General features: G+C 34.4%; 1 protein-coding gene across 1 annotated transcript; it reads left to right on the forward strand.

The window, feature by feature from the left end:
• Window positions 1-1,757: 1,757 nt before the first annotated feature.
• On the forward strand, window positions 1,758-12,829 carry LOC132058450 (protein NRT1/ PTR FAMILY 8.1-like). The gene is made up of 4 exons (XM_059450948.1): window positions 1,758-1,997; window positions 2,647-2,864; window positions 10,362-10,918; window positions 11,818-12,829. Exons 1-4 carry the CDS (start codon window positions 1,880-1,882, stop codon window positions 12,647-12,649), a joined length of 1,725 nt encoding a protein of 574 aa, XP_059306931.1. The 5' UTR covers window positions 1,758-1,879; the 3' UTR covers window positions 12,650-12,829.
• Window positions 12,830-13,802: the final 973 nt, after the last annotated feature.

Consider the following 13,802-nt stretch of genomic DNA (forward strand, 5'->3'; position numbering starts at 1 on the left):
GCACTTATATAACACTTCATTAACCATCTAAGGAGCCCTATAGCTCTTCCTCAAAACATTACTAAATAATTATCAACTCGATAATTGCTAAACCTCCCCAAACACAACTTATACTTCACTTCCTTCGACGAACTTAATTTCTCCGATTCGTAATACTTCAAAAACCTTGTAGTATACACCTTTAAACCACCAAATACCCTCCTTGGGATCATATGTGCTTCATGTTCACCTTAAGCTTGCGTTAGTCTATCCACCGCACAACAACACGAAATGTCCGAGGTGTAACAAAAACAATTGCATTTACCCTCTCCCATGATGGCAAAAATCTTCTCTGAACTTTTTTTTTTCCAAGATCCATCCACAAAAACAAATTTATTTCTTCCTAGTAAGGCTAAATGCATGGATCTATTCCACAAAGAATAATTTTCAGACCCAGTCAATTGTAGAGAAATTAAAGAGATGCTACTTACATCAGTATTGTTCAAGTAGAAAGGGTCATTGTGATCTGTTACTTGAGCAGATCCAAGCAACGATTGACAAGATTGAACCCTTGAACCTCCGACCCCATTGTTCATAGTTTCATTATCTTGAGGTTGAGTTGGAATTCGAGTCTCCTCAGTAGCGATAGAGGAATTGATAACACCATTGGTTGTCATTTTTCAGAAACTTATAAGAACTAAAATCTTGAAGATTGGAAGATGAACTATTTAGCGGAATTGATAGTTAAATTGATTCTAACCGGAAACTTGACTGAACGATTGATTAAATTCGTTCAATGCTCTGATACCATGAAGTAATTTAGATCAATTCATATGATCAACATTAAAGAAGAAGAAGAGCTGTTTGGAGAAGAAGAAGAAGAAGAAAGGAGGAAATCTGTTATTCATTAATAATGTTTTAATTGTATACAAATGGTATACATGTGTATATAGAACACTTAGGATTAAAGTTTAACTAATCAGATCATTAACCACTGATCACCTAACTTAGTCTAACTACCTAACTGTGAAAATAACTAATTCTGTGAAATGCAGTAATTACAAAAATGCCATTGACAGTTAGAAAACTTTGAACTGTGATTAACAACTTGGTTAAATGACTAAACTAACTATTAATCCTACTAACCTATCATTCAACACATAATAATAGAAAATAATTTATTTGAGAATGAAATAAATTATAGGAAAATAAAAAAAAGAAATCAAAACTTGATTAGAATTGAACAGGTTGAGCTATGACCTATTGTTTAGTCCATATCTCAATCCAAGTAACCTTTTGACAGGTTAATAACTCGTCCATTTATTAAGCAGGACCATTTTAACTCACCTAAATTAATCCAATTCGCCCATCTGACATTTCCGGTCAAGATACTATCTTGTGAGAGGCTTTCTGTAATCTCCTCGAAGAGGAAGAATAGGGTTTAGATGGTGGGAGTGTAGGATAAAGTAGGTCCAATGAATGTGTGCATGGCTGCAAAATGGAAACCATGCACGCAGCCATTCTCTGTAATATCTTAATTACATTTCCAACTCCCCCAATTAATTACTGATCCTCTTATAAATAAATTGGGCAGTTTCCTTGTTTTCTTGAATCTTGAACTTCCAGCTAGCCATACCCCACTGCAGCCAAAAGCTATCTGCAAAACATCCCTAGGTACGCACACATTTTAATTGTATAAATATATGATTGCTGGATAGTTCACTTAGTGTGTCCCCTTATTGTTCCTCTTCTCAACATCTTGAAATATTCATCTTCTGATATTGTAAATCCTGAAAAAGTTCTGCTATACATGCAATATTGATTATAAACTCCTTAAGGACGGTGAATACGTTATTCAAATCTCTATTTTTGTTGCCGCAATTTTTTCCAACATAGTGTAATGCTATCAAGTATGGCGGAAGATGATAAGTATGTGAAAGATGGAACGGTGGATTATAAAAACAATCCAGCACTCAAGGAGGACACTGGAACTTGGAGAGCTTGCCCCTACATCCTTGGTACTCCAATTAATTTCTCATATACTTCGAGCAGCATTATTTTTCAAAAAGAATGGGCGAAGTTACATATTTGGCCAGTCGGCACGCCAATAATAATTACTTCTGCTAGTCAAATATACTTAAACTATACACTAATTAGTTCGTGCATAATATCTGCTGACTATTATTAGGGGCGGTTCGACTATAAGGCCAATAAAGCAATCGCTTGGGGCCTCGATTTTTTGGAGCCCCGTTTTTTCTTTAAAGATGTATTTTATATATGCCTCAACCGAAAGAAGTTTTTCAATAGCTAAATCATCAATTGAAAAGGAATTGTTAGAACAAATCGATTATAAAATAGTAATTAATGATTTCGCATCTAAAAAAGCTGGAAAAGTAGATTTTATAATAAAAATATACGTGACGATCTTTCCTTTAAAAAAAAATTAGGGCATCTGTTTGAAGTTTGGCTTTAGGCCCCCCATGTTGTTGAGACGGGCCTGACTATTATATACTAATTATGTATAGCTTGTGCATATTATAAGTATATTATACATCTGCTGACTACTATTATTTTCTGTGGAGTCTATTCAGTATAAAAATTAAAAAAAAAAAAAATCATGCTGGCGTAATTATTTTTTTCTCATTGATTTCGGATCTTCATTTACAGGAAATGAATGCTGTGAGAGATTGGCATATTATGGGATTAATACAAATCTAGTGAATTATCTCAAGTTTCAGATGAATGAGAGTAGTGTTGTGGCGGTTAATAATGTGACAAATTGGTCAGGGACGTGCTATGTGACTCCATTGCTAGGTGCATTTTTGGCTGATGCCTATTTGGGAAGATACTGGACAATTGCTGCCTTCTCAATCATCTATGTCTTTGTAAGCTGCTTCTTTTTATATGCTTTACATATTTTCTTTTAATTTGGTCTTTGCATGACAAAGATTCAAAGAAAATTAAGTCCATCACCAAGCAATTCGAGAAAACAAGAAGTCATCACTTTTTTAAGTACATAGACATCCCTTTAAACTTGTCAATATTTTTCCTTTAGACATATTGACTAAGGTCACGGCCTATTGACGTTTTCTTTCTTCCCCCCTTTTTTTTAAGGCCTATTGACCACCATATAATTTATTGAATGTGTCTATTAAATGTACGTCTTGCTGATATGGCAGATCACGTTTTCCCCTGCTTGCAATTGAGATCGCCGGTAAAAGTTGTAGTTTAGGCCTTTTCTGGTAGCTATCTTTTCTTTAGCAAAATTCTTTTCAACCCTTCTCCTTTACGTGGACTGGGTTGGTTCGGGGGTTTTAAATACCAAACTAAATTAGTTGTGTCGGGTTTTTAATTCTATAAACCAAACCAAGCCAACAAAAGCCAGGTTGTTCAACCTCGGGGTTTTCGGGTTTTTTTTTTTCTTCCGGAAAACTCTTCATGCAAAACATATACTTAGCTTTTACTTCAAATATTTCTTTAATCCTAGTAAGAGACAACTATATAATTAAGGTGTTTCTTAAGAAAATAACACAAAATGTGAGATGACTGATAACATTATAATAAAATATTCAACAAAAAGATAATGAAATCGCATAAAATAAATATTGCTAATTAATAAGGCCATAATGAAAATGATCATAATCTAAGACTATAAAGTCATGCTAAAATAAGTACGGATAATAAGTTTTAATCACATGACAAAGGAAAATAAAATCAAGTTATGTATTTTCACTGTCTAAACAAATGCAAAACTAAAGAATAGATATCAAACATTATTATCATTCCTAGTATTAGAATTTAATTTCTTTTGTTAGCATTAACATTGATTTGGTTTTGACTTTATTTGAGTTACTAACATTTATTAGCTATAAAACTTATTGGACTAAGCTTGAAATAACATGTTAAAAGACAAAAACTATGAAAAAACTTAAGAAATATTTATAAATTACATTACAGATAAATAATTTTATGTATAAAATATATTTCAAAATTGTATACATGTAAAGTCGGGTTGATTTGGTTCGGTTTTACTTTTTTTAATTAAAACCAAACCAAACCAATTATAATCGGATTTTTTATCGATTTGATTTAGATTATCGGTTTGGTGCGATTTATCAGTTTTCTTTGTACACCCCTATCTTCTCCTACTTCTTCCATAATAGGTCTTTTTTTTTTTTTTTTGAACCCAGAATTAAAATGTCTTAAGTGAAAATATTATTCTCTTAGTTCCAATTTTATGACATCGTGTTTGAATGACACGAAGAGTAAGAAACATGTCGTACACTTTTTTGTGGCCATAAAATCATGTCTTTAAGAGTAAAATAGAAAACTCAAATTGTTTTAAATATAGATAGGTATTATTGGATCCGGCTCCTCTCCATTTCTCTTATCTCTACTTTTTTTTTTCTTCAGTTCTAGCTTAAATTGGGCCACATGACATATGTTAGAATTAATGGCTAAGATTGATCTAACTAAAACAAGACCCTAATCATGTTTTAGATAATTAATAACTTTTATATAAATATATTTAAAACTTTTCTCTCTCTTCCTACTTTTTCTTTTCCTACGATATCTATTTGCTTCCTTATCAGTTCACCCCATTATTTCTTCCATTTGGCGCTTGTTTGGATTAGCTGAGAAAAAGTGGCTTTTAAGCATAACTGCTTAAAGTACTTTTTAAGTCTTTGAAAGTTATTTTATAAATAAGCAGTCACGTGTTTAGATAAAAGTGCTTAAAGGGTTTTTAGAAGTTAATATTGGAATTACTAGAAAATACACGGGATAAAAGGGTAAAGTTGTTGGTCAAATTAGAATGAGGGTAAAGTTGTTGGTCTAATTAAAATGGCTTTTAAGCCAAAAATAAAAAAAAGTTGGGGTTGAGCAACTTCTTAGTTTTGGCTTATTTTAAACCTTATTCATTTAATTTAAGCTGTTTTCTATTTTTGCCAAACACCCAAATAAGTTAAAAATGACTTATAAGCTGATTTGACCAACTTATAAGCCAAACCAAGCGGGTTCTAAGTTAATCTCTTTTCTCCCTATTCGTGCCAAAACTATTTTTGAATGTTCCATATACAATATTCGTTGTAATGTTATTACAATTGCAGTGATGCCGTGTATTTTTTCTTTTTTTCTTTTTCTTTTTCTGGAGTCCAAATAAAAAACAAACGTTAAATTGCTTCATCCATAATTTTTTCACTACTTGAAGAAGTTGTTCCGTGTATTTTTTTTGTTTTGTTGGAATCAAAGTTAAAAACCGCTTTGTAGACGATGTAATAATCCTAATAGGTATTTTGTCTTGTCGGAGTAGGAAATGAGTTAAAATATAATATTAAATGTATAATAGTCCATATTCAAAAGTAAATGGAATGAATTTAGAAGCGAATCTAGGATTTCTAGAACGGAAAAGGGCCAAATATAACCCTCGGTATATTTTGGGTTCAAATATACCCTTGTCGTTATACTATTGGTTCAAATATATCCCTTCTCCGTTAAAGTTATTCAAGGTGGACATTCAGTCCTACATAGCACTAACATTTCATTCGGTGGATGCCACGTGGCATGCCACCTCACCACCCTTAACCCATTTTACCTCACCCCTCTATTTGTTCCTCCACCACTAAAATTTCCTTCCCCTACACCACTATTGGAGATCGTCGGAAACTTTTTTAAGGACCCAGATCACCTGCTCTCCACCACTGCTGATGTTATTTGATGTTCGTTACTGTAAACCAAAAAACTTACTCCGCTACATCGGGTTATCGATGGATTCAAAGATCATGTATAATCAACCTTAAATTCAATGAGATTCGGGAGCTCGAACAACCTAATTGAATTATAATAGTAGGTGATTGAAGAGAAAGGAAATTATCTAACTATTCCCCTAATAGATGGTGAATGGTGGAGTGATGTCCCTAAATACGATTTTAGTAAAAGGTGCTTCCACAACAAAAATTTAACCTTGATACACAATTATGTAATCTGATTTCTTATAAAATAATATCAATTAATTTGAGATCATGGTCTTGAAAATAATTTCGTAGTTAATCCCAAATGTTTATGGAAGAAGACTGTCAACACCAACGGGGTCACACTATATACCTTCAATGTATCCCCAGATACAGAGGTGGTGATGGTGACGGTAATGGTGGTGGATAGGGGTGTACAAAGCAATCCGGCCGACAAACCGTACCAAACCGATAATTCGACCAAATCGAGAAAAAAATTTGACTAGTGGTTTGGTTTTAAAAAGAAAAACCCGAACACTATTGATTTGGTTTGGTTTGAACTAAAGAAAGTCAAACCGAATCAAACCAACCGACATTACATTTATAAAATTTCAAACATATTTTATACATAAAAATATTTATTTATAATGTAATTTAAATGTTTCTTTAACTCTTTCATAGTTTTTTTTTTTGTCTTTTAACATATTATTTCAAGCTTTGAAATTGGAATTTTGAATGGTCCAATAAGTTTATAGCCCAATGATATTTGTAAATAAAAAAAAACTCAACAAAAATCAAATCAATACTAATGCTAACAAAAGTAATTCATATCTAATACTGGAATGACAATAATGTTGATATCTATTCTTTAGTTTTATATTAGTTTAGAAAGTGAAAATACATAACCTAATTTTATTTTTTTCTTTAATAGCTAGTCATGTAATTAATACTTATTAGCCGTACTTATTTTAGCATGACTTACTACTTTTAGATTATGATAACTTTATATTATGCAATTTCACTAATTTTTTTCGTTGAATATTTTAGTACAATGTCATCTCTCATAATTTCACGTTTTGTGTTATTTTCTTAATAAATATCTTAATTAGATAGTCGTATCTTACTAGGACTAAAGAAATAGTTGAAGTACAAGTTATATGTTTTATATGAAGACTTTACCCAAAAAAACCCAAAAAATCCGAGCAACCCGAAAAAACCGAGAAAACCCGAGATTGAAAAACCCGACTTTTGTTGGTTGATTTGGTTTATAAATTTAAAAACCCGATGCAATTGGTTTGGTTTGGTCTTTAAAAAATTCGAACCAACCCGGTCCATGTACACCCCTAGTGGTGGATGGAGAGGAGATGGTAGTGGTGGAAGAAAGGGGGAAGAAAGGGTTAAATGGGTTGGGGTGGTGCGGTGGCATGTCATGGGGTGTCCATCTCACCGAGTTGTCAGTGTCACGTCAAACCTAGTGGACACCTTGGACAATTTTAGCGGAAGAGGGATATATTTGGACTGAAAGTATAACGGTGGGGTATATTTGAACCGAAAGTATAACGACGGTGTCATGACCCAAGTAGCCATGAGTGGAACCTACATTAATCCCCCAGTGTGTGAACCATCCCCTTACCCAATTATCAAATCATTTTAAACAATTATAAATTGATAACCAGAATTAAATCATAAAACTGTCTAGTCATGCCATCAATAAATAAAAGTGCGAAAATCTAACTACTACATTCCCAAAGATCCGAAAGTCATCGTACAAGGACTCTAAAACATAAACTGTCTAAGGAAATAACAACTGTCTGAAATAACATAAGTAATATCTGGAATGAAAGTAGACATCAATAAGAGAAGATCTTCAGGCGGCTTTGCATGGATAGGAGCTTACCCTCAAATCTACCTGAAACTGGCCTCACGCTAAATATGAGGTCTGGTAGATGTCTCTGGATCACAATCTGCACTAAAAAGAATGCAACAAGATAGTATCAGTATAAACACTATGTACCGGTAGATATCATAGGCCGATTAAGATTAGTATCATGCATAAATCCATAAAATCAATCGAATAGACAAATAGGCACAACAACACATAACCATATGAAATTATCAACGAGAATCATTCAACACCGAAATAAGATAAGCCCACATAAACAACAATCAATAAAAGTAACTCAACCCATGTCATCACCAACACAACCGTAACTCATGAATTATCTCAACTCTGTCATATATCCGTACACACATGCTAAATGGTATTGTTTGTCCAAATAGCCATGACCTGTAGGGGACCTATGTTGTCCATGCACCACTCGCTCGGGAACTGACTCGGATCACGAGCCCATAACTAGGCCACATCCTCACCCCCCGTCAAATATGCCTTTTCATATTTATATGTTCTTTCTCATCTCAATGTATTTCCGTTTCAACAATCAATAAGGAATGTGAACAATCAATGAATCAATATCAAGGAACATAAGTCACCATGCCACAAGTCTATCAAGACTCAATTCATCAACAACATGAATAAGGGATTACTCCAAGTCAACAAGAAGAGTATTCATTAACTTCTTCTTTATCATATCATAATAGTTATCACATAATCGATCAATCAATATCAAACTTAGGAATTTCCAACCACACTTTATGTCCAAAGACCTAATCATGCTTTCTCCTATCAATTTTATAACATATACAATCAACTAATCAAAGTCTAGCCCTAGCCTTAGAAAATAGCCACAAGTGTTCTTGGGAACTGTTTTGAAGTTATGTGGGGAATGAGTTCGGAATAAAGAATATAAAAAGCTAATTCTGCCTCCCGTCGATCGACGTTCGCTACGACTATCCCGCTATAGTGGGAATGGTCCTGCTATGGCAGACCTCATTTAATTTCTCCATTTCCCGCGGCGACGAGCTACGCCCCGCTATGGTGGACTCGCTACAACGGTAATACCACTGCTGCAGCGGTCCAAATCGACCAGTGAGCTCTGGGTTTTTACCTAAAATCCCAACACCAATCCGAGACCTTACAGACGCAACCCAAACATGCACATATACATAAAAACATGCTACGGGCTCACCCGTGGCCTCGGAATTCCCAAGGAGGTCTAATTTACCAAGTCACCCCCTAAATGAGCATACAACAAGTTTCAAACAGTGCACAACAACAAATAAATCAAGTTTCAGTTTTTAGACTTCTAATTCTTTGAGTTCTCATTAAGCTCATTTCTATTCTCGGGAAGGTATTAGCAAGGGTAAAATGGTCAAAGCCCCCATAACGACCTAGCAGGTCATTACAGAGGGGTATATTTGGTCCTTTCCCGATAGTACAGGGGTGTGTTTGGCCCTTTGCCATTTCTTGAACATGGTGCACCACTAAAAAGGTAGAAGAAAAAGGTATTTAGCGGATTCGATCACTATTTACTCTTATTTCCTAGGGGAAATAACTCAACATTCAATAAAATGTACCGTTCAACCCTTCTGGAGCATGAGTGCCAACAAATAATATTAGACCAATTCTACAAAATATGTATATAAAATATCTAGTTTTGCTGAGCGATCATGGGTTCACGTGCCCCTTTTTTAAACCTAAATTCTTCCTTGAATGAATTGTAGATACGTTATAATCACTCCTAGAAACATAGTATTTTCCCACCGACATTCAGTGGGAAATTTGTGTTATAAAACATGATTTTCCCACCTCATTCCCACCGAACTAGCTCAGTCGGAAAATGCATGGTGGGAAATAGGTTCCTTTTGAAACGATGGGAAGCTTCATAATTTTTTCGTGTAAAAACACTACTATTTCAAATTTTCCCACCAACATTCAGTGGAAAATAGCCACTAAATATCACTCGTTCTCAAAGTATATAGCTGTAGTAGTCCTTTCTGCCTATTACACTCCTTCGCACTAGTTTTTCAGTGAATGATTAGTGGAAAAATGGAGAATTTTTTGTAGTGAATGTTTGTTTTTTTACTTGGACTTCATGAAAAAACAAAAAATGCAGGGATTGTTTTTAACTTTGATTCCAACAAAACTAAAAAAAAAATACACTGACCAAACTTCTACAAGAGAGAGAAAAGTTTTTAATGTATTTATGCACAAGTTACGTTATTTAAATCATGGTTTGGGCCTTGCTTTAGTCAATTAAATCTTAGCCATTAATTCTAATTTATGCCATGTGTCCTTAATCTAAGCTAAAAGTTGGGGGAAATGGAGAGAAGAGAAATGGATAAGAGCCGGATCTAGTATTACTTTCTTGATAGATTAAAAAAGAAAGCGTGTCACATAAAACAAAATGAAGGGAGTACGTAACAAATTTAGAAAGTCGACTATGTATTTTTGCCTTTTCTTATTTAACTTATAGGCACTGATGATATAAAAAAAAATTACACTAGCAATTTATTTCAACCTATTGTAGCATGTAACCATATTATATTTCGAGGTCATTAGTCCCACTTTTCATCAGTCAATTACCTGTAGTTACCTTTTAGGTAATGTAGTAACGTAAAAACTATATGAAGTTAAACCACTTTTCTTTTGTGGACATTTTTTTTTTATGAACAATCTGTTAAGCATGTGGCCTACTCTGCCTAGCAATTTTTCGATGGAACATCAAAATGAATCCAGAGCTTCAATTTATGCAGGGGATGACAGTACTAACATTATCAGCATCAGTGCATGGACTAAAACCACCTTGTGATGACAACAACACTTGTCATCCTAAAGGGATTCAAATTGGAATGTTCTACCTAGGACTTTACCTAATAGCCCTTGGTACTGGTGGAATCAAACCTTGTGTCTCTTCATTTGGAGCAGATCAATTTGATGATTCTGATGAAACTGAAAAGAAGAAAAAGAGTTCTTTCTTCAATTGGTTCTATTTTTCTATTAACATTGGTGCACTTGTTGCTTCCACAGTTCTTGTTTGGATACAAACAAATGTTGGATGGGGTGTGGGATTTGGTATACCTGCTGTTGCTATGGCTATTGCTGTTGTGAGTTTTTTTTCGGGAACAAAATTATATAGGAATCAGAAACCTGGTGGAAGTCCACTTACAAGGATTTTTCAAGTTATTGTTGCCTCTTTTAAGAAAATGAAAGTGAAAGTTCCTAGAGACAGTTCTGTTTTGTTTGAAACTACTGCTGATGAAGAATCTGCTGTACAAGGTAGCCGGAAACTTGATCACACTGAACAATTGAGGTATATCTTACAATTTTATACTCTTCATTTGTTTCTTGTTTAATTCGGTTCTTTTCAAAATCTAGCTACTTTTGATGCGTTTTCAGTTGAATTGTATGATTTTCTCATCTTTTTAATTAAGCAGTTAAATAGTACACTTTTAATGAATTATGCGTTAACAAGCCCTCTTAATCGTGTCTGACTCATTTTCTTGGCCCAGCCACGCGAAAAATTATTTTTGATAATATATGACGGTGGACTCAAACTCAGGATTCTGCATGGTATGCTATTATGTTGTATCCTGTGATCATCTCATATAAAGCTTAAGTTAAAAGAAAGTTCACTTTCTAATTCATTAATTATGTCTTCTAACATTTCAGTATATAAAGACATAGATCAAGCATGGCCATTTTTGTGTTGCTATCACATGGAGTCATAGTGTTGTAAAAAGTGAAGCCTTGGTTTGCTTAAATGAATGTGTAAAGATCTCTCAAAGATGCAATTTTGGTGAATTGTCTGATCTCATCTTTTACGGAATCGATTCTCTTTGACTGTAGAAGAATATTTCGTTAAGATCTGCCAAAAGTAAAAAACTTGTTAACTATATTTATGTGTCTCTAACCATATACAACATTTTGATGATGGATTTAACTTATATACACCGTACCTTTTATAGTATAAAAGACTTTTATACTATCAGTGTAATTTAACCTATTGTAACTGCTTGATTTTTCAGGTTGTTATTTTTACCAGTTATGATAGTTACCTGTAATTATCTTTTAAGGACATGATAGTGTAAAACATTTACATTCTCTGTGTATAGAGACTTCCTGAAAAGTTCAATGTCTAAATTAGAAAAATGAGACACATTTAAATAAATTGATTGATTTATAATGCTATGTTCTTCATATTTTATCCAGTTTCTTTGATAAGGCAGCAGTGGAGACACAATCAGACAGAGTCAAAGGATCAATTAATCCATGGACCCTTTGCACTGTAACACAAGTGGAAGAACTTAAATCAATCATCAGGTTGTTGCCTATATGGGCAACTGGGATAATCTTTAGCAGTGTGTATAGTCAAATGGGAACCTTATTTGTTCTGCAAGGCAACACAATGGATCTTCACATGACCAATTCCTTTGAAATACCTTCAGCTTCCCTCTCCCTTTTTGACACGATCAGTGTCATTTTTTGGGTACCTGTTTATGACCGTGTCATCGTTCCGTTAGCCAGAAAAATCACTGGTCACAAGAATGGTTTCACTCAGCTACAAAGGATAGCAATTGGGCTAGTCATTTCAATTTTCGCGATGCTGATTGCTGGAACATTGGAAATGGTAAGATTGAGAACCGTAAGACAACATAATTATTACGAAATGAAGCATATCCCTATGTCAATTTTCTGGCAAGTTCCTCAATATTTCGTCATAGGTTGTGCTGAGGTTTTTACATTCATTGGACAATTGGAATTCTTCTATGAGCAAGCTCCTGATGCTATGAGAAGTTTATGTTCGGCTCTTTCCCTTATAACGACCGCGCTCGGGAATTATCTGAGTACCCTTTTGGTCAATATTGTTACAGATATGAGTACTAGGCATGGTGGTCCTGGTTGGATTCCTGACAATTTGAACTATGGTCACCTACATTACTTCTTCTGGCTTTTGGCTGTGCTAAGTGTGCTCAATTTCGGGTTCTTTCTGTTTGTTGCAAAATTTTATACCTACAAGAAGGCAATAGCTCCATCTTCATGATTAATTCAATTTGTAACAGGATTATAAGGATGTTATCCAACATCCTCATAATTAGTGGTCCTCTGTTTCTGCAAACTATAACATTGTGTTCAAGATTCTTGATTTTCTTGTAATTTTCTCTATGGAATTGCAACTTCTTATTGGATTTTTTAGGTATGAGTGGAGAATGGAAAGGGATGTTGTCCTTCATTGCATGAAGAGAAAAAAGTTTTTGTACTTATATTAAATATTTCCTCCGTCCCAAAAAGATTGTCTTAGTTTGACTTGTCACGGAGTTTAAGAAATAATGGAAGACTTTTGAAATGTGTGGTCCAAAACAAGATTTAGATATTTGTATAGCTGTAAATCATCTCATAAAGTTAAAATGTTTCTAAATATAGAAATGTGTCAATGCTTTTGGGTCAAACTAATAAGAAAAGTAAGACAATCTTTTTGAGACGGAGGGAGTAACAATTTTACTAGCTCTTAAAGAGTTGATGAGAAGAAGGCAAGTGATAGTTCCAAGTGCATTCGTGTTTTGATGATCATCAAACTATTTCAAAAGCTATTCTTCTGGTTCACACAGAAGCGATATTATGTTGCTAACATGTTACAGGTGCCTTGACAATGATGGTCTGCTTCGCAGGAGGAACAAGTAGGAAGCTGGTTCTCAGGGGGAACATCAGTTTATGAGTTTGTCATAAAAAAAATGGGGAGATTGATAGTCCCAAATGCATTCGTGTTTTGATGATTGTCAAACTGTTTCACAACCAGACAGAGACACAGTCTATACTGCGCTCTCGTGCACCTGCATGCTTTCGGCGAGAGAACGGCTAGGCACACGAAATACGCGGTGAGTTGGCCCATGCTTTAGGTCAAAGTGAATAAGTGGTCTCTATCCACCCCACATGCTCCCACTATATATATGTCACGACCCAATTTGGCTAAGTCGTGCGGGCACTTACCTTTTCCACCTCGATAAGAGAACCTTCAACCCAACAGAAATAAAGACATAAATAAATAAATCAATCAAGCGGTAGAGAATAATCACGTAAGTCTTACAATAATATATAGTAGAAATTGTGCGGAAATAAGGAAATACCCCCAGGGTCTGGTCTAAGCCATACAAGAGCATCTAAGTGAACATATACAAGTCTGGAATATAAATATACAT

Source organism: Lycium ferocissimum, chromosome 5 (assembly GCF_029784015.1).
Source record: "Lycium ferocissimum isolate CSIRO_LF1 chromosome 5, AGI_CSIRO_Lferr_CH_V1, whole genome shotgun sequence".
NCBI lineage: Eukaryota > Viridiplantae > Streptophyta > Magnoliopsida > Solanales > Solanaceae > Lycium > Lycium ferocissimum.

Bases quoted from the DNA above. Each gene is read 5' to 3' on its own strand.
- LOC132058450 (XM_059450948.1), top strand. From the start codon at position 1,880: ATGCTATCAAGTATGGCGGAAGATGATAAGTATGTGAAAGATGGAACG. The intron at 1,998-2,646 runs GTACTCCAATTA...CTTCATTTACAG, and splicing joins AGCTTGCCCCTACATCCTTG to GAAATGAATGCTGTGAGAGA. The intron at 2,865-10,361 runs GTAAGCTGCTTC...CAATTTATGCAG, and splicing joins TCTCAATCATCTATGTCTTT to GGGATGACAGTACTAACATT.